Source organism: Xiphophorus hellerii, chromosome 5 (assembly GCF_003331165.1).
Source record: "Xiphophorus hellerii strain 12219 chromosome 5, Xiphophorus_hellerii-4.1, whole genome shotgun sequence".
Taxonomy (NCBI): domain Eukaryota; kingdom Metazoa; phylum Chordata; class Actinopteri; order Cyprinodontiformes; family Poeciliidae; genus Xiphophorus; species Xiphophorus hellerii.
Window position 1 is genome coordinate 28,952,288 of NC_045676.1, and position 21,336 is coordinate 28,973,623.

The 21,336-nt window shown below is 39.7% G+C and overlaps 1 protein-coding gene across 1 annotated transcript; it reads left to right on the forward strand.

The window, feature by feature from the left end:
- Positions 1–11,644: 11,644 nt before the first annotated feature.
- LOC116720854 (homeobox protein unc-4 homolog) lies at positions 11,645–19,168 on the forward strand. Its single transcript, XM_032564318.1, has 3 exons — positions 11,645–12,188; positions 12,900–13,075; positions 17,744–19,168. Exons 1-3 carry the CDS (start codon positions 11,927–11,929, stop codon positions 18,812–18,814), a joined length of 1,509 nt encoding a protein of 502 aa, XP_032420209.1. The 5' UTR covers positions 11,645–11,926; the 3' UTR covers positions 18,815–19,168.
- The last annotated feature ends 2,168 nt before the right edge of the window (positions 19,169–21,336 follow it).

Consider the following 21,336-nt stretch of genomic DNA (forward strand, 5'->3'; position numbering starts at 1 on the left):
CAACAATCAAACTCTGAATGTTTTTCTTTGGACTTTTACAAAGCAAACTTGCCAACTCTTTTAAATATTAAAGTTAAATGTTAAATAAAAATCTTTTAACTTATCCATGCTGAAACCATTAAATAAAAATAGGTTTCTTATTCCCAAACAAATGCTAAAATTCCAGATCCATGGCCTGGGTTCAAATTTAAGCGTTTAAGTAGACTGTTGTATTTGATCAAATTGTAGAAAGGATTTGTAATGGGATCTTCATGGATGCCCTCCGTTCAGTCTCAATGAGCTTGACCCGTTTTACAAAGAAATATCAGCAAAAATGTCAGTTTCAAAGTTACTGGCTCTGAGGGGCCTGGATAGAATTGTACAAAATTGTAAAAATATTAAATTGCACAAAATGAAATATCAGGTTCTGATATTTAATCTAAACTTTGAAAGTATTGTTTTCTTACTTTAAATGGAAACAACCGCAGGTCATTATGATCATCTCTTTAGGAGAAACACCCTCTGTTCTTCTCAAAGGTTTTTATACTGACTGCTTGGAAGCCGGAGGTTATTTTGTTTGTTTGTTTTTTTTAAATACTGTTTTTAAAAGGCAGCTTTACTTTTCTTGGTGCTTGTAATAGTTTTTTTTAAATACGCACTGGTGACTGTCAAATTCAATTTCTCCAGCAATAATCAACAGGTCAATCTGAAGCCTCTTCACTTTCAGAAACATTATTTCTTAACACTTTCAATTTGTTGGATTTCTGCTTAGTTGCAATAAGCATGTATTATTACAGTTTACTTTTTTTTTTTAAAAACTGCTTCTGATAATAACATTAATAATAATAAGCTAAGAAGGAAAGGTGACCCTCTGGTTTTTAATAAATGTGGAAAAACGCTTTCTTCCACTCTCCTCCACTTGGGGGCGCTCCTCCCCTGACACTGCCTCCTGCTGTCAGGCCCTGCTAACTTTGATTAAGGTTTAAATTGGCTGAATTTAATGAACGTTGCCTAATTAGGCAGGATAACAGCTTTAATTGATAAGTAATTATTTGCCACAAATTGTTATTAATTCTCCAGCTCTGTCATGTAGAGTTCTAACTCTAAAACCCTCCTCTATCCCTCCCAGCCTCCGCCCCCCCCCCCCCCCCCCCCCCCGCCCCCAAAAGCAGAGCAGCATTTTTTTTTTCTATTTATGTAAACAAGCATGGGTAAACAATTAAACATATGCTGGGATGGGATATTCCGCAGGGTCTCGTCAGGCTGCGCTCTGCAGAAAGCGCGGTTTAAGGGAAATGATTTGCTCTCATTTGTAAATTTGAGCAATAATTGTCTGAACTGTTCTGACATGTTGGGTCGGCGCCACCTGCTGCAGGCTGGCACGTCTAAAGAGGCAGGAAGGCTGGAAAATAGGCAGAGGGATCCGAAAAATAACGAACAGGAGAAGAAGAGAGGCTTTGACCGTCCAGAGAATATGTGAGTCAGTCGCTATTTGTTTTCATACGACAGCTAATTTTAAGGATATCGCGATAATAAATTGGATGATGAAATGCACAGGTCAACATGATTTTCTATCTCATCTCCAAGTTCCACTCCTCGGGTCCACAAACTCTTCTTCTTGAGTTGTCAAAAATAGTTTGGCAAGATAGAAAAAAAAAACAAAAAACCCATTTAGAAACAAAAAAGTTGAAATAAATGTTATTAATTAAGACTTGAAACTCAAAACCCTTTGTAAATCAATAATGCTTGAAGTGGTTACTCTAAGAGGAGATGCAAGGAGTGTTGGCAAATAGAGAAACACTAATTCAGTCTGACTGATCCTCGTTCTAGTATCTTAAGGCTAATGGCTAAATGCTAATCTGAAAAGAAAACAAGTCAACACTAGATTTATAAAAACAAAATGCTGTGCTGAAACCAAGATAGAGCTTTTCAAAACTTTTCTGTCCTTTAGTGTATCATAAAGCTAAGACCAGAAGTTTGCATACCCTGTAAAAGATAAGTAACAGGTCAGACATTATATCAGACCCTGTCAGAAACAACCAATCAGAGCCAGGAGGAGGGTCTTAGTGCTGTTAATCAACCTTATGTACGTGCTGCTAAATGTGCTTATGGCATAAAAGCAGCTTACCGTTACAGGAAAGCTGATGATCTACCATCATCAGTGGCCGTGGTAACTAACCTTAAAACTCAGGACAGGCTTTGCTTTCAGGAAGAAACTGTAGAGCAGCAGAGAGTAACAGTGAGGAGGGGAAAGGAGGGATATGTATATATATATATATATAACTCATATGTAACCTTTCTATGATAATCCAGTCCATCCCAACTTGTACAAAACACAGCAATCTTGGTGTGATTTTATCAATTAAAAAAAAGTTAGATTCTTTCTGTCATTATTCTTACATTTAACCAAAAGAAAAGATGTAGATAATCTAAATAAAGGACCTAAAGCTGAAAAAGAGATGTTCCTTGTGATTGTATCGCATTGTGTGGTATTGTGATTTTGGCGATAGTATCGATACATGGAGTTCGGAAAACCTGGCGTGAAGCATCAAACGGCTTCAGTTATTTAACGCCAGAACCCGCAGACCGATCCGACTGAGCCATTCATCAAAGTGATTTTAAATGAGATGCAAAATTTAAATGAACCGGCTTCTTAATTAAAACATCCGTCCTCATTCGCAGAGCGGCTCTAAGCTGAGAGCTCCTCCGCGGTGCTGCCGGTGTTTCCCCGATCCCCCTCCTTCCTCCGCCGTGCCTTCATTCCCAGCAGATGGTTTTGTCGGGCTCCAGTAGCCAGTGGCCAAATGGGCCAATCCATTCTTCCTCTACAGGCGATACAAGCCCATCAGCTCCCAGCACTAGCTTTTTTTTCTTGTTCTTTTCTTTTCTAAACCACCGCTTCCTCTCGGAGACGCGCCCGCGCGCGCGCACACACTTCCGATGATCAAGATATTATAAGGTTGCTAGGTATTGATTGGGTGGCTTAATGCGCATGCAAATTCTTCGGAGCCCGTGCATGAAAAATTGGCATCCCCAGTCCTCAAATTACTATATTTTGAAAACGTTAATTTGCATAGCAGATTTCCCTGAGGGGTAGGGGGGTTAATTAGGTCTATTTCCGTGCGGCTTGTGCCAAGACAGCCAAGGAAAAAGGACGGTGGGCAGAAGAAAGAGAAAAGAGGGAAAAGGAGGAAGGAGGAGAGCAGGGAGCGGGGGTCGGGGGGCTGACTGGGTGATAATTAAAGTGGCATTTTGGAAGCTATCAAGCATCAAATTTGGGGGCTTAAAAAGGGAAAAAATTTTATGAGGAGGCAATGAGTCAGTTTTAATTGAAACAGAAGAGAAACTTTTGGGGGGTTTTGTTACTCTTTAACCTAAATATAGCATTTTTTTTCTTTGTGGCTAAGGGAAACCTGACGGCTTATTTGAAAGCTGTTTTTCAAGTCTCAGAATAATGGAGACATAGAAAACCGCTTGAATTCCTCTTCAGTATTAATTGGAGGAGGTTTATAATTGTAATTGGATGTAGTGAGGGAGGGAAATACCCTTATGGAGGAAAGTGGGAAATTTCTTCTTCTTTTTGTTTTTTTGTTTTTGCAAATTATCCAAGTTTCTTTTCCAGTTTTGGAAAAATGTCCTTGCATGGAAACACATAAACACACACACACACACACACACACGCACACGCACGTGTGCGAGGAGTTAAATTTCCAAAACTTTTAGTCATAGTAGTTTTCACACAAACACAACAGCATGGATTTTGTGTGGCCCACCAAGCAGAATTCTGAAAGGGAAAAAATCTGGCTTGGAAGGACTGGAGGATGATAGAGATGGAAACTTTTTTTTTTTTTTTTTTTTAATATCAGTTTATTATAGCCCCCCAGAAGCCTTCTGGGACTAGAAAACGTTGACTCAAGTCATAATGATGCGATGGACCAAGTCCTTTTTTATGGTTTGGGTCTACAAGGATTTAAACATGCATTTTCAACAAAACTCTGGATATTTTGTTTATTTCAATAAACATTTTACATATTCAATTTATTTTTGAGAATATAATAAGATAAGACACCCAACATAAAGTCATGGTACTAAGAGAGTAAAGTCACAATAGGCATGACTATTTTGCAATGCTACAACTTTTTTCTCGTATTAGTTCAACTGTATTCTCGTGTGACTTTGGTCTCATAATTTTAAGACTTCATTGTCTTATTTTCATTTTTTAACATTTTCTTAACGTAGCCCTAAAACTCCATCATACTTTTCTACATGACAATTTTAGCCCAAGAGGTAAAAAGTTTGGACACCACTGCACTCCCGTACAAAAAACAGTTTCCTAAAAATGAATCTAGATTAAACTCTTAATTATCAACCAATCGACCAAATAATGGGCAGACTCCATTTCGGCTGGTTAAAAATTAACTCCGCGGCGGTAATTGAGTAATTAATTCTCAACTGCTTCACCTTGGGTTGCTAATTAAAAATAAGCATAGCCTGATTCCTCCTGTGATAGAGGGGAAATCACCGGGCTGATGGCTCAAAAGAGATTCTGGTGTTTTCAAGTCGTCTAACCTTCGTGGCCAAAATTCACATTTACAAAACAAACAGCCGAGCTTTCAAGAGATTTGAATGTCTTTATTTTTGTTTTTAAGGAAGAAAATAGAAAACAGGACCCCTATAAAGTAGGTTTGCTATTTTTGCTGTGTCTGAGGCTACAGAAAAGTCGTTATTTGTGGTTAAAAATCAAGCGTACTGTTCTGACATTGATGCTGAAGAATGAGTTGTTTTAAAGCAAAGTGAAACTTAGATACATACACACAGTCACCTTGTCATGGGTAAATCTCAATTATGAAGACTGAAATTAGTAGCTAACCTCCAGTTAGGTTTGTTATTTGGAAAATATGCATAAGCAACGAACTGTTATCCAGAATAAATTTACAGATGCAGGATTTCTGTTGGACGGTCCATTTCAAGTCTAAAAAGCCTTAAAGGGGCAGTGTCATTTATTTTACAGCCACATAGTGCCATTTTATAGCACAATCAGGTAACCATGTTACCTTCAGTTGTTATAAAAGTACTGTATATATCAGACATGCCTTAAAAGAAATTTAAGTTTGTAATATAAAGCCTTGAAATTGGGCCTCTGTTTCTTTAAGAAGCTGCTGCTCTTTCTGAAACTCCGCCTTCAGGAAGTCATCACAACACGGCTCCTCTATTAACCCTTTAATAACGTTTTTACCAACGTTTCACTGGGAAGTAGCTAATTTAATGAGCTCAGCGGATGTGCAGCTCCACCAGATGTTTGCTAATTGCTGCTGGCTAGTCTGAAGGAGCTGAGTGGGAGGGGTGCTCTGTAAGGCAAACGATTGGAAACTGCAGCTAATATAATAATGTCCCTTTAGGCGATGCATACAGTAAAACACATAATACTAATGAATTATTACATTTTATGATAGTTATGCCAGTGAAAATGTAGGTTTTATTCTCTACAGCAATTGTTGCCAGTGGGAAAAAAACGTAGTCTAAAATGATTTATTCTAACCTATTTGCACACAATAGGTGCAAATAGAGAATAAAAAAAACGAGAATAAAAATAACTTGCATAATCTGTTATTACAAGGACTGGCTACAAGTCCTCAGAACTATTTTAGACACATAAAGATACAATAGCACATCTATGACTGCTAGCATGGCGCCGTCTGTGTGGTATGCTAGCGACAACTATTGTTGCCATGCTTACATCTACTCTTCTTGCATGCAGGAATACAATTCTCGTTATATACCAGTAGGAGACCAGTTAAAGAACATATGTACAATATATTTTAGATGTATTTGTTAATTTAAGCATTTTACTCACTTCCTCTTGTAAAAGTTTGAGACAGACATTTACCTCCAGCACAACAGTCAGCAAGTAAAGGTCTGATCATGTGAACATTTATCCACACTAGCTATGAGATTGATATTGCTTAGAGTAGACAACCTACTATTTCATTTCTAAGCTTGAATTAGCGGCCAAAAGCCAAAACAACACATTTAGAGCTTCCAGAAGTAAAACTCAAGAAATGATATCTGGCAACAATTGTTGCTGGCGGGATTAAATAGTTTAACGGATCTGATTGACAATAGGATCAACTGGAATGTATGTGTGATGTGATTTTTCTCTTCTTTTTTTTTTTAGTTCAGCGGCGCAAAATTCGGAATGCGATATATGCGGCGCTTAGGGGTGCTGCCCAGGGCGCTATGCTACACAGGGGCGCCAGAGACTACAGCGCAAAAATGATTTCTAGTCAGCATTTTCTGTATCCAACAGCTGTTGGTGCATGTGTAAATGACGCCGTCTAGATCAGAGGCCGGCCTACAATATGTCCGCGCACACTTCAGAAAGTGCAAAGTTCCTGAATAAACTTTGCACTTTATTCAGGGATTCCCTCCAACATCGGCCCAAATGTATGACGTTTGGCACTTGTTTCTTTAAAACATTTTGTGACAACAGCGTTGAGCTGAGTCACCTCAGCAGAGATTACCTTTTATATTATTATTATTATTATTATTATCATTTTCTTGCTCTCCTTTTCTGCACAGAGGGACGAGAGGAGGAGGAGGAGGGGCTGGAGGCGAGGCAAGCCGAACCCTGCCCCGTGTGTGTGCGTCGCCCATCTTATTATCAAGTTAATTAAAGCTAGCATCTGACAATGTCACTCGTGCCCAGCAAAAAAAAAAAAAAAAAAAAAAAAAGAGGAGGCAGAAAAGGGAATTTAAATGCTGCGGTCTCTGAGGACCTCATGTCAAGGGCTGCTTTTCATTCAGCGCTGCATGTGTTTGGCTCGCGCAGCCACTGTGTGGGTGTGGGTGTGTGTGTGTGTGTGTGTGTGTGTGTGGGGGGGGGGGGGGTTGTGGGAGCGGAGGGGGGGTTCAAACAGCTTCTATAAGCAAAATGACAAGAAAGTGTCGGAGTTTGATGTTCTGAAATGGCAGCAACGGAAATAAATACACATCAGACAGAGCAAGCGAGGAAATAAAGAGGGAAACAGTGAGAGCAAAAGAGAGAGAGAGATAAAGAAGGGTTGACATGAAAAGCGCCACTCAGGCTGTTCAAAGCTTCTGTACAGATTTGGTTCAAAAAAAGAAAAAAAGAAAAAAGGGGGGCTTCATAACATCCAAACGAACAGCCGACATTAAAGAGTCTATTAAAAAAAAAAAAAAAAAAAAGTCAGACATTGAAATGCAGAAAAGCCCCCGCTCGGCGCGTGGACTCGGGGTCAAGTAACGAAGGGATTATATGGTTCTTCATAATAATATTAATTAAACAATTTACATGCTAATAAGGTAACAATTATCGAAGCTTCTGGTGAAAGATTCAGGTTATTACAACACGCCAATCCCGGGGCTTGCGGGTCACGGGCGAGAACAGCGGAGAGAAATCTCAACTCAAATTAACATTCTGTCAGCTCCAGAAATTGGATAAATAAAGTCGAATTAATTCACAGTAATGGAAGAGAGGGGCGGGGGGGAGCGGGGAGAGGAAGAGGGGGCATTTATTCAACCAGCTCTGATTACCATTCAGTATTCACCAGCACGAGGGGTGGCTCTCTGTCAAGAAATTTAACGCAGAATGAAGCGGTCTCTGCCTCGGGTGAGATTTGGCCCCCGCGACACCGTTTACAATTTATATGTATAATCTTTCCCTCCCCGTCCAAAGATGGCCACCTGGACACCTGGTGTTGCTTCTGGCCTCTTGAAACCTTTCATTTTCCATTTTTCCAATTCACACTTCAATTCGAGCACCATGCCCCCCCCCCACCCATCCCCGCCCCTCAGCCCCCTCCCAGCGGCCCCAGACCCTTCACGTGACAGGATAAACTTCACATTTTAATTGGAGCCATTTTCCTATTTTCAAAATCTCCACTAAGCACGCGCCCCAGGAACTGCTGCAAATCGTCTGTGAAAGTATCTCGATTTTTTGTTTATTTATTTTTATACCGACGTAGACTGGATCACTGACGTCAACAAAAACAACCTCAGCTATACGCCGTGATTTTGGTTCTCTCTGGGTACTCCAGCTTCCTCCTCAGGGCGGAAATATCCACATTAAAGTGGATATATAATGCTTTTAAATCCTTCCTTTTCACATGTAAATCGTCCGCTTATGGCCTATATAAAGTAGAACTGCAATGCTTTGGTCTGAATTCCAGGTTACTGTATCTCTATAAGCACAGGCCCTTGTTTACCCTGTTGTGCTGCGGTCTTTTTAAATGTGAATGAGACATTTCAAGCCCCGCCCCTCTCCTCCACTCCACTCGGCCATTTTTGTAGTTTGATACAATTATCTGATGGCAGAGATAATTGTATCGCTGTCAAGTTTTGTCTCGACACCTTGTGGATTCTTAAGCTGTCAAGACATTAGAAGGGCAGTATTATGTGTTTTTCAGGCACAAAGTCCCATTTTACAGCATTATCAAGTGACCATGTTACGTACGTTGTTGTAAAAATTGCTCCATTTATGTATTTTTCCCCTTAGGGGATAAGAGATCACTTAACTAAATTTAGCTAAAGGCTTTAATAATATACCTCCTTTTTATCATAATCTCTTGAATGTGATTCCATGAACTCTGTACAATATGCAATCGTTGAATCTTTTTAAAGAAATGATAAAGAATGTATAATGACAGGAGTTCAAAATAAAAACACTGCTTCTAAACATAGCAGCTTCTGTTATGATTTGACAAATTAGATGTAAGGGCAACTTAATTTAAAGACTCATCATTTATCTATATTAAGAGAGCTTTTATTTCAGGCAGTGAACTTGAACTCTAACCCGAGTGTTGTCTGTATGAAGTCTGAGATTTTCATTCATTGTCGTTCAAAAACAGGAGAAGAGCTCATGCTCTGTTCCACAGTGGCACCGTTTAGTGTTAAACTGTGAAGGAGTCCATTTTGTTCTGTGGAAAGAGAGGCGACCATGAGTCAACAGAAAGGAGGTCGGAGTGATCACCTTCTCTCTGTGGCGACGTTCTCCCCTGGTGGGACTGACCTCTTCAGGAGGTACAGCTGGACAGGACGACGAAACAACACGAGACCAGCACAGTCACAACGTGTTAATTTATCCGATACGACACGGCATCTTTTATTTAAGGTGAAAAGAAAAACAACTTGAAATGCAGTCACACGTTAGATAAACACGCAGCCATGGTCTCAAACAAACGCACACACACACACACATTACCAGGCCACAGTTTCTATGTGTGTGTGCTTTTATTTTTATTTTTAGTTGCACATAAATATTTCAGGTCAATCAACAAATGTTCATATGTGACAAAGAAAACCTGAATCAATACAAGAAGTTGTTTTGACATTATCACAAGTTTTCAGTCAAAGTCCAGAACTTTGATTTGGGCTCTCCAGTTGTCTTTTATTCATTTATTTATTTCACTTTTGAGTTAGTTTCGTCTTTTTTAGACCAAAAATATTTGGTAAGATGTTGTGTTTTTGCAGTGAATGCCGCTGACCGTCTTATTCTGAACTGATGCGTTAGCTTGACGTCAGACCTAGCGGGTTGGCACTTTACAAAACGTTTAACACGTCAGAATGTTTTTCTAAAGGCGCATAGTCGCTCTTTTACTGTTGAATGATAAACACTGAACTTAACCGGACCAAATTGTTCAACCTGAGACATCCATTTGTGAAAAAGCAGAAAGAAATCTGTGAGAGGGGAATACATGTAGCTAGCCTTTCATACATCCTATCAATTACGGTGATATCTTAGCGTACAAAGCCATTCTGTGTAAGATTCTGTTTTATCATTCACTGATATTGAAACAAGACAATCCCAATCTCTCCTAACAGTGAGAACTGAACTGGAAAATGACACTTTAGGGGTTTTGACTCCTGACAGCAACAATCTTCATTCTGTGTCGGCTCTCTAAAAGTAGTTTCCTTGGATGTAAAACCAGTAGAGTCAAAGGTAAGTGTTTCTTTATGTGTATGTAACTTATTACTCAATGGAGTGATAAACCAACCAGCTGCTTTCAGTTCAAGGATTTTTTTAAATTTTCATACCACCTAGCTAGCTTGACGTACAAAATTTGGACTCAGGTCCCAGATCAAGAAATCCACCACAACAGAAAATAAATAAACAAACAGTTGTTTCAAAAACTAGGATGAAATTGAAAAGAGATCCAGCTTTTTCAGTAGGTTGTCTTTAAGTGTCATACTGGCATCTTTGGTGGTTTTAAACTTCTTATGAAAAACAAATTTTCCTTGGCCTGATTCAAGTTAGGTAGTTAACATTTTGAAATGAATGTTTTACTATTTGTTTTGTGTATCTTTTTTTTTTTTGCATAGCATTTGGATAAATTTGTTTTCTCGATGCCTTTTCTAAATAGATTGGACTTGGACTTTGTACTTGCTGCTATGTCCACGAGGTTTTTCTTCCAAAATGGATCTGGGGTTATTAATTGGAAAAGCTGTCACTAAATAACCGCCGTTATTTAATCAATTAGCCTTCAAGTAGCCACGCCAGAACTCTTCTTTGTCCTTGTTGGTTTCAGTCCAGTTTGTTTGTTTTATGCATGCACCACATTAAGACTTGTTCATTTGATATTCCATCACAGTTGGTAAAGTTAAAGTTTGAAAGGCGCTTCAATGACTAACTGACAAAATAAATAATACACTGGATATTGAACATTTGGTGATGTGAAGAAATTCCTCTGGTTACAAACATTATATATATATATATATAATTACATACATATATATATATATATATATAAATATAAAGTCAAGTTACATTGATAATCTGTGTATTAAAACAGGAGGACATGCTTCATGCAAGTTTAAGCAATTGTCATTGAATGTAAATCACTGACAAGTTCATTTCTTTCAGCAAATTAGATCAAAAAGTAACGTTCATATGTCATACAGAGTCATGAATATTTTTAATGGGTGTTTTTGTTCAGTTTGATGATTTTGGTTTGCAGATAGGTCTGCAGCTTGTGAATTTCACCTCACAATTCTCTCAGTTTTCCTTCCACTCAACTTTCTATTAAAATACAGCATTGTGGACAGTCAGCGTATTGTGGCTTACCCACCATAGGTCAGCAGTCTTCCCCATGTTTATGTAGGTTATAGCAGGTCATGCTATGAATACATTTCTGTATTTAAAATATGTTTCACTGGTTTATTGTAATGTTCAAATTTTCTGGAAAACTGACTTTTAATCCACAATCATTAACATGATTATGGTTTAAACAGCTGGTTTGACATTTTGAACTGAATTAATTACCTTCATGGTTATATTCTGGTTTACAGAGATGCACCTGTAGCATCTGCTGAGCATATGAAATTGTGCTTTCTCATTCGAACAATTGTAAGTTTTATTCCTGGGAATTTAATGGAATTGGACTTTCAGTCACTTGGATATTTTCTGAGTGCCAGATTAGCCTCGTCCTCGTTGTTTTGACAGGTCTGAATTAAAGGACTGCGCCAGGTAATTAGCGATTGATCCAGAAAAGTAAAAAAAAAAAAAAAGAGAGAGAAAACGCCTCACTCTCTCTCTTTCTCTCTCTCTCTTTCTCACTCTCTCTTTTCTAGCTCTCTCCTGTTTCCTTCAGTTACTCCATTAACCGCGTCTCTGACGTCACCGGACGATTAACGCTTCTTATTGGTCCCGGGAGCAGATGGAGGAGTCCTAATGAGCTGGCTGCTACACAGAGAGACCGGGGTTACCGTCTGGGCTGGACCGTCAGAGAAGCAGCGATATCAGCCTCCTCAGCCTCGCCGCTCACCGCTCGGTGGCCGAGGCTCCGCGCGTGTCCGCTCCCGTTCCCCTCATCTCCTTCTCCTTCTTCCTCCTCTGCCTCCTGACTGTTTTTTTCCCCCCCATCTATTCTGACTGCATGTTCAGCCACACCGCCTCCCTCTGCGTCTTCACTTCGGCCGAGCTCCGCCGAACATGGACAGCCGCGTTCTCGAGCATCCTCACGCCCAGTTCGGCGGCTCCTTGGGCGGCCTGGTGGGTTTCCCCTACTCGCTCGGTTCCCACCATCACCACCACCACCACCAGCACGTTTACGAGCTCGCGAGCGGACACCAGCTGCAGTCCGCGGCCGCCGTACCCTTCTCTATAGACGGATTATTAAACGGCTCGTGCTCGGCCTCTGTGGTCTCCTCCAGCCCTTTACTCTCATCCGACACCCAGCAGTTCAAACTATCAGGTGAGTCTACCTGGGTTTTTTTTGTTTTTTTAAATTATTGTTTGTTTTAGTTTTTTTTTTTTTATCTGTAGAGTTAAAACTTTAAAGTCTGTTAAATGCGAGTTGTATAAAAATTAGTCTGTGTTCCTAAAGCTGGTAAAAGTAGAAACTATATTTATATTAAAAACTGGGAATTACCAAAAAAAAAAAAAACAACAAGTCATGAAAAAGTTTTTAAAAGATCAAGTTTGGAGAGGTTTTGATGGATAATTTCAGTTTTTAAATTGAGGAACACTTAGCATTGCCCGCAAGGGCCCCATCAACGTGGGGCCCTTCGGCTACATTAATACTCTTATGTCATCCCTCATAAATATTGTTCTCTTACTTTTTGCAAGTTTGTTTTCGTGTCTATCTAAAGAGTAATTTTATGTTATTAGCGCTTTATTGTTTGCACTTCAACAGAAAATGTTTTTGATATTTATTTCTGTTAGCAAATTTGTTTGAAAGTATTTTATCAAACAACAAACTAAAGCTGGCAATTTTACACCTAAGTTGCTCACATTTACTTGTCGACTGGACTTGGCATCAGCATCTCTCAATCTCTCCCTCTCTCTCTCTCTTTATGCATGTGTGTACCTATCTGTCTTTTACACACACACGCGCGCGCACCCCCACACACAAACAAAAACACGCGCGTCTGCCTATGCACACGCACGCGCGCACGCCTTGCAGATTCCGGAGACCCGGATAAGGACAGTCCCGGCTGCAAAAGGAGGAGAACCAGGACGAATTTCACCGGCTGGCAGCTGGAGGAGCTGGAGAAGGCTTTCAACGAGAGTCACTATCCGGACGTGTTCATGCGGGAGGCGCTCGCGCTCAGGCTCGACCTCGTGGAGTCCAGAGTTCAGGTGAGCCAAACGAAATCCATCTGATGTCTCTTTATTTATTATTATTATTATTATTATTTGAATTTTCTTTCTTGTCAAATTTGGAGCCATTTTTTATTAGCTACTCTTTCAAAATTTTCCAGTTATTATTGAATTTAACAGGGGGGGGGGGAAAAAAACAAAAAAACAACCTTCCAGCATGAACACATCTGGAGATAATTGTTGTGTTATGGTCCATAAAGCCTGCCCCATCCTGATGGAGCTGCTTGTCAATAATGAAAGCACCAGAAAAGAGTCTCATTTGAATTTTGCACGTGGGCCATCTATTGATTTATGGGCTAATTAAAACAACTCTATTTACAAAACGAATCGATAGGTGAAAGGATATGTTGCACTTCATTTATGTTGGTTCTTTTTTTGTACTTTATTCATAATTCTGCTAATAGTCTTCTTATTACTTGTGCTTATATGGCGTGATTGAGTTGCAGCACAAATATTTTATTAAACACATTTTGTATTTGTTAACAATATATAATTCAGTACTGAAAGGGAATTATATTATATATATATATATATATATATATATATATATATATATATATATATATATAGCTTTGGCAACAATAACAGCAGTAGCTTAACCTGATTTGAGGTGATTTCTACTAGAACAAATTGCAGTATATTTTTGTTTTTCTAAAATTAATGTATTTTTTTGGCTAGAGATAAAAAGGGTAATAATAAGGTCAATACAGTAAAATAAACTGCTAATTGATGATTTAAAAAAGCTGATAATGTTTTCAGAAAATAAAAGGAGAAAATGCAATTTAAGGCTTTGCTAACGCGTGATCTTGCATGCACGAAATGTCCTTGCTAATTTATTATTATTATTATTATTGTTATTATTATTATTATAATTATTATTAATAATGTTTACAGTTAAGCTATTATTTGTTTTAAACAGCTGTATCTTTGGATATGGAAACCTGAAAGACGCTTTACGTTTCCCATCCGCTTTTCAAGCGCGCGCTGTTCGCAGCAGTCGCGGGGCGCAAACGCAGCTCGCTGTTATTGTATGTTGTTTGGGGATTTTGTTTCTTAAAACCTCAGATTACTGTTCCCTCAAGCTGATCAGTGCTCCTTTATCACCAAGTTTTTATTTATTTATTTATTTTTGCCAGCGGATGATAGAACCGACATTAACAATTCATAAGAAGCGCCATTGTCGCGCGCGATGTTGGGTCCTCGTGCAGTTATTATGCAATGTTCGGCGGATCCTACTTGCGCATGCTAAACTCCTGGTGTTATCAGCGGCGAACATGCGGCTGTCAGCGCGCCTAGAGGCCGAGCGGTGGGAGCTGGAAGGCGGGTGGAGGCTCCCTGCCTCGGCTCGGTGAAAGAAGAGGTGGAGGGGGGAGGAGAGGAGGGACTCTGAGGGAGCAGAAGGCTGGGTGTGGATGAACAGACGGGATATGGCTGATTTAGCCGTAGAACAGTTAAATTTAATTGGCGGATGTACCTATTACAGCAGCTCATTGGTAATTAACACCAGCACATCTGTGCACCTGCTGGCCTAAGGCTGTGACCTATGAACTTAAGAGGTCTTAAGGTGTGTGAAGCAGCATTGCACATAGATCCAAGGAGATAAAGAACGTGATTGTCTTCAATTCTGGGGGAATTTCTATGGATTTGTTGTAAATTTTCCTTTTTTATCCTTGCTTTTCTTCCCCTTTCATGCATGTTTTCTCTTAGAGCTATGAAATCTGCTGATGTTTGATGTTGGGAGACCCATTATGTTTGACAGTTGTTTTAAAGTGGCCCCCACAAGTATTGAATGTCTTGGCTGAGATTGGATGTTTTTTGTTTTTTTTTAACTCAAGTATACAATTATGGGAAACCTACATGAAAACGAATCAAACACTACCAGAAATATGAGTTTATCACAACAATGTAAAGAGAGGCAGGTTTATTTACATGGCACCATTCATACACGAGGTCATTTATAGAGCTTGAAAGGAAAACAATGAAACGAACAAAAAATATATAGCCTATCATTAAGCAAAAAACGAAATGGAACACTGGAATATTAATTAAAAACAAATACATAAACAGGTAAAGCATGATAAAAATAAACTGCTAAATAATCTCAACCTTTTGGTGAAGCATCTCTACTCAGTTTAATAAAAGCAAACGACTCCAATTCATACGTTGTTGTGTAGAATCCACTTTGAGAAGGTGCAGATCAGATCAGTTCATAAGAAAGTCAATCCAGTCACACTGAGATAAAAATCAGATGCAATGCAATTTGATCCTAATTTCAATGCAAGACTGCCAGAGCGAAATGACTTCATCAGTATGTCAAAAATCAAATGTTTGTTTTTCTGTTGAAGCATTCTGAGTGACAAAAACTTAAAAAGTCAAGCAGGTCGATTTCGCTCTTTTTTCTTTTTCCTTCCAAATAAAATAATTGAAACGCATCAAATAAAATTCAGTCAGACCAAAATTTTAGTTTTGGGGAAAGAACTGAGAGAACAGTGAAGTGAGAATAAAGTCTTGATGAAGAGGATGTGAGTCTTAGCATTTGCTGCAACTAAACACTCTTAGAACCATGTGAAAAAAAGCCAAAGGTTCTGAACATTGATTAATCCGGCCTTCACATTTTTGTACATTTAGACCAAAACTAAGATGACTACATGTGACTAAATTGTAACCCAAAACTATGACTGTGACCAAAACTGAATTAGAACCTCAAAAATAACACAGAGTCATGAAGTGACAATTAGTAAAAAGTTTTTTTACTAATACCACTTGACTGCACCAAGTGACTGACTTTGTTTCTGGTCAGGTTCTAATATTGTATTGTTACTTTTAATTCATAAATCCATTGAATTACAGATGTATTACAAAATTTCACCAGAGTGGAAGGAACACTGGATTTATGCTTCAAAATCATCATCTCCAAATCTGACTTTTCTTTCACAAACAAACAAAAACAGACAATGAAAATATAGCATGTATACCAACTACAAAAAAACAAAAAACAAACAAAGAATGCTGACAAGAGTTTCTGCTTTTGGTTGTTCATGAATTAATAACCCACAGCAGGAACAGCAGTCTGATCAGCAGGCATTAGAAATTGCATTACATAACACATCAGAAGGAGAAATTTGATTCAAAATATGAAAATAGTGAGGAAAAAAAGAGAAAAATGCTAATGTGTGTGCTCAAAAAACTACTGATGGTTGTCCTGTGCCTTCTGTGGCTGGAAGGTTGTTTTATGGAGGGTCGATGTGGTTGGGATTACATAATATTTCACAACTAAATTGCTAAACCAACTGAGGAACTGACCCTAGCATGTGGCTTTATGGGTAAAAAAACAAATTAAAAAGTGAAATTGGACAATTTCACAGAAAAGGCCAGCATGTAAATTTAATCTGGCTGGAATGTTCAGTCTGGTGTCAAAATAACTTTCCCATTGTCAATTAAATGATAACCATAATTCGAGATGCACCCATCTGATATTAATATCGGTATCGGCCCCAATATTGGAAAAAATTCTAGATCGGGTATTGGTGACAATTGGCTGGCAATAATGGCAGATCTATTCAATCTAATTCTATGCTTTGTGCTCTGAGCATCATTATTTATTTATTTTACATTTTATGTAGAATTCCTAATTACAGATGATTATTTATTTAACGTTGGCTGTTAAACTCCTTATTGTACTGATTGAACAAATTAAAGTTTTGTTGTTTTTACATGTTTGACCAAAATTGTGCAGCTATGGGTGTATTTAAGTGAGCTGTACTGGTGCAGAATGATCATATAAATGTGTAATTCAGTAAACTTATGTGTGTGATTTTAAAAATGTAAACTTTTTAAGTCAATTCAGCGCTGTTTTCCTGTATCGGATCAGTATCGGTTGATACTACTCCTCACATATCGGTATTGGAGGGGAAATAATTTGATTGGTGCGTCCCTAACCATAATAACATCATTCACAGTGACCTGCTGCCTTTTCAATTGGACCTAATTCAGTTTATTTACATAAAGCCAGTTATTACATATGTAATTTCAACACTTCTTACAAAACAAATAACTCCAATTCATGTGTAAAATATATAATCCATCCAATCATCCTGAAAGATTCACATTCCTTGTTTTAACACATAGGCCTGCCACAATAAGCAATAAATCAATTAATCACATAATATATTAAAACAAGCTCAATAATTTCTATTTGTATTGTTTGTTGTTTTTCTCTTTCTACCAAAAACTGGACGACAGATGTCTCCAGTATGGTGCTTTTGTCTCAAGTAGACCTTTTTTTGAAGTCACAATTTTGTTCACAGAGTCTTCAGTATCCATTTTATTTGTTGTTTCTCTTCTGTTGCTTATTTAAAATGTCTTCCAATTCCAGTGTGAAATCTTCATTAGAATTTAAAGCTTCTTAATATTTCAGAACGTGTTCTTGCCTTATTATTCCATTACCATTATATTACTTGAAAATTGTCTCAAAACTGTATTATCGTTTATCACGATAACTTCTGGGACAATTTATCAGCCAGCAGAAGTTGTTCTTGTGGCAGGCCTAATGGCTCAACGCTGAGTTTAAAATGCCAATTGGAAAAAGTTTTCTATGTAGTTGTGTGAATAAATGTTTACACGCACTCTCTTTGTGTGTGTGAATAGGTGTGGTTTCAAAACAGACGAGCTAAATGGAGGAAGAAGGAGAACACGAAGAAGGGCCCCGGGCGGCCCGCTCACAACTCCCACCCGACCACCTGCAGCGGCGAGCCCATGGACCCCGAGGAGATCGCGCGGCGGGAGCGCGAGCGGGCCGAGAAGAAGAAACGCAAACATGAGAGGAAGCTGCTCAAGTCCCAGAACAAGCTCCTGTCGGGCGACAGCTTCCACACGCCGGGCGGCTCCGAAAGCGACAGCGGGGTGTCGCAGTTCACTGACAGCGAGCAGCAGCCGCCGCCGCCCTCCATCCACGTGGAGCTGCCGGCGTCCAGGGGCGAATCCAGCTGCGACCAAACGCGACACGACTTCGGTCTGCCGCAAAACCAGCCAAACCAAAGAACCGTGGGGGAACCGGAGCAGGTCTCTCCGGGCAGCACGCACAGCCCCAGCCCTGGGGGTCAGAGGTCGCCCGGCATGCAGAAGCGGAACCCATTCAGCGTGGAGAGCCTCCTCTCCGACACTATGCCACGGCGGAAATCCCAACTGGACTTTTCCCCGCTTCCCAATCAAAGGACGCTGGTGGGCAAGGGGCACTTCCTGCTTTACCCCATCACCCATCAGCCTTTGGGGTTCTTAGTGCCCCAAGCCGCCCTGAAGGCAGCTCCGTGTCAGGAGAACTCCGACAGACTCGCCCAGGGACAGAGGCGCTCGCCGAGCGAAGGGAGCCCGGCTCCCTCTGACCTCTCCGCCTTTGGCAGCACCACTGACCGTTTGAACTCGGCCCGTATGGAGCACACACTCCACAATCATCTCGGTGTTACAGCAGAGGCGGGCGACGCCAGGGTCCGCGTCGGCAGCTGCAAAAACGCGGCCTTCCCCGTTCCTCCACCGTCCGACGGCGCGGATCAGACGGTTCTGGTCGGCGAGGACGGGGGGCCGACGTCTCGAACGGAGGTCGAGCAGAGTTCAAAGGAAAGGAGTGCAAGAGAGGAGCCGGGGTCTCCAGGCCTCGCCGAGGCGAACACAGACTGTGGAGAAACACCAGGAACAGATGGAGAGGATGTCGATATGGACTAACACTTTCTAGAGCAAACACAAACAAAGGACCAGGGAAAGAAAAAAAACAAAAACGCTCCAACCAGTTCAAACATTCCCAAAGTTCTGCCGAGACACTCTGAAACATATCAGGAATCAGGAGACTTGATCTTTTGTTTATTTTCTTTTTTTTAAAGGGTATGACGAGTCCAGCCTTTTGAGCAACCCCCCGGCCCCCGACACACACCTTTTAGAAGCAGGTTTCACTCTTTTTCTTTTTCCTTTTTCTTTTTGTGAACAGCTTGTAAGAAAAACTATAGGCTTCAATAAAACGTACACAACAAAAATCCTCAAATATTGTAAAAAAAAAAACAAAACAACAACAAACAAAAACATAAAAAAATGAGATAACGATATTTATATGTAAACATTTTTGATAAATAAAGTTATTGTTTTAATTGAATTCAGTTTGTCTTGAGGTTGGAGAGAGAAAAGGATGTTTGACAGAAGCTTTTTGGATCATGGCAGCTAGAGTTTTGTCATGTTACAGCAGAAAATCCCCCCCCTCTTTTTGTCCTCCCCTCACCCCCTCTGTGTCGTGAGCCATGCAAGAGCTGGAGCTCAAGTCCGTCTGGCTGTTTGTATTTATTGCTTTAACAAATTTATTCATTTGAAAGGCCGAGCTGGAATGAGGTTAGTGGCCGCGGGCTATAGGACCCTGCGCCTCCTGCTGAGTTTTGATATGAAAGTAATTATTTTCCCACTGGCTGCCGCAGGTCTCCAGGCAGTAACCCCCCCACCACCACACACACCCCAACCCCACACACACACACACACACACACACACACACACATCCCTTCTTTCTTTTTTCCTCTCCCCTTCTTTCGTTTCAGCCCAAAGGGTTATTAGACATTACCGATTTCCAGTGATATGGAATCACATAAACTTCCTACAATAATAGAATTAGCATGAAAGGCAGGGGTGTCAAATTGAAATGGGAAAATAATAGCCGCGCCAGCTGCACCGCGCCGGTGTGTGTATACGCGCGCGCGGGCGCGCGCGGCCCGCTGTGCGTGAGCGTGCATAGTCTATTGAGCAGGAGGCGGAGATGGTGGGAGATTCGTGGGGCGGAATTTTCATGAGCTGCCGCGGCTGTCAGACGGCCCTTGTAGTCGGCTATATTAAGATAGATGCTCGATGATATCCCTCATTGTTCTGTCGCTTATATTGATGTTGCTGTGTTATCGCCCTATTGATCATGTGTCGCACATAATAGGACAGGCGCGCGCCCGCCTGCCTGCCTCGTTTTTTTTGTTGTTTTTTAACAAAAGCGCCTGGGCCCCTCGTCATTTGTTCTAATAGGACTGTGATTCCCTCCGGGCCGAGACAGATAAAGATATAGGAGGGGAAACGGAAGAAAGGAAGCCCGGTGATATGCATTAGCATTCTTTTAAAAAAAAACAAACTAATTGTTGTTAGAACTTCTTGGAGTATACTATAAATGGGAATTTTGGAGAGCATTAAATATTATTAGTCATTAAAATAAAAATATTATAATATTTAGACTATAATGTGACTAAAGACTTTTCAGTCTACAATTTGTCTAAAATGCTCATATGCTAATAAACAGACCGAATTTAGGTGCTGAATCTAATGTAGCAATATTAATTAATATTGGCTAATTTTAATTGGCAATAACTTAAATTTACTTACTCAATTAAATGAGTTAATTTCTAACTATTCAGTAATAATTTTTTTTCTTATTTGGCATGTTCTCCATGGCAACAAGAAAAAAAACAACATAGCAATTGGTTTATTAAGGCACACTGAGGCTAATGTATTGACATCTATTTTAATATGTAAACATATAAACAGTACAACTAGAGCTAATGTGTTCTGTTCATTGGAAATGAACTGCCTCAGGGTTACGAAGCTAAACATGCTTGTAGGTTTGACTTTAGCTTCAGCACTTTAGCATAACTAGTTAAGGTTGAATGCAATTTTTTAAAGATATGTCACCACAAAATAGTACGTTAAAACTTGCCCTTAAAATCATAGCTATGGTGTTAATTGCCTACCACTGCCATGGGTGAAGAAGCTTAGCTTGTTAGCATGTTTGACATAGCTAAACTTGCTAAAGTTGGATAAAAAAGCAAAATAATTTTTTTTGATTAATGGATCTAGATCTAATACTTTTTTTCTACTGCTATAAGTTTTTGTGTAATCTGTTTTCTCTGACATCCAGAGTCAATCTGTGTTGTTCATTAGTTCTAATTGCTTCACAGCTTACAAGCTTGGCTAGCTAGCCAGCTTGACTGGCTAGCTGAAGCTGGATGGTACTTTAGATTTAACTTGAACACAAAAACTTTATTAACCACAAGTCTAATGAGAATTTTTAAAATTTGTTTTTTTTTCTAAATTGATAAATAATTCATCATTAAATAGTTCTCTGCTGGTCACATCACACAATTAGCGAGAAATGTCAACGTTAAACCGATTCAGCAGCTTCCTGGACATTTTTTAATCAAAATGTTTTAATACGCTACAAACAAGTTAGAATTCA

Coding starts and splice junctions, on each gene's coding strand:
- LOC116720854 (XM_032564318.1), top strand. CDS start 11,927: ATGGACAGCCGCGTTCTCGAGCATCCTCACGCCCAGTTCGGCGGCTCC. Junction 12,189..12,899: donor CCAGCAGTTCAAACTATCAG/GTGAGTCTACCT, acceptor CACGCCTTGCAG/ATTCCGGAGACCCGGATAAG. Junction 13,076..17,743: donor TCGTGGAGTCCAGAGTTCAG/GTGAGCCAAACG, acceptor GTGTGTGAATAG/GTGTGGTTTCAAAACAGACG.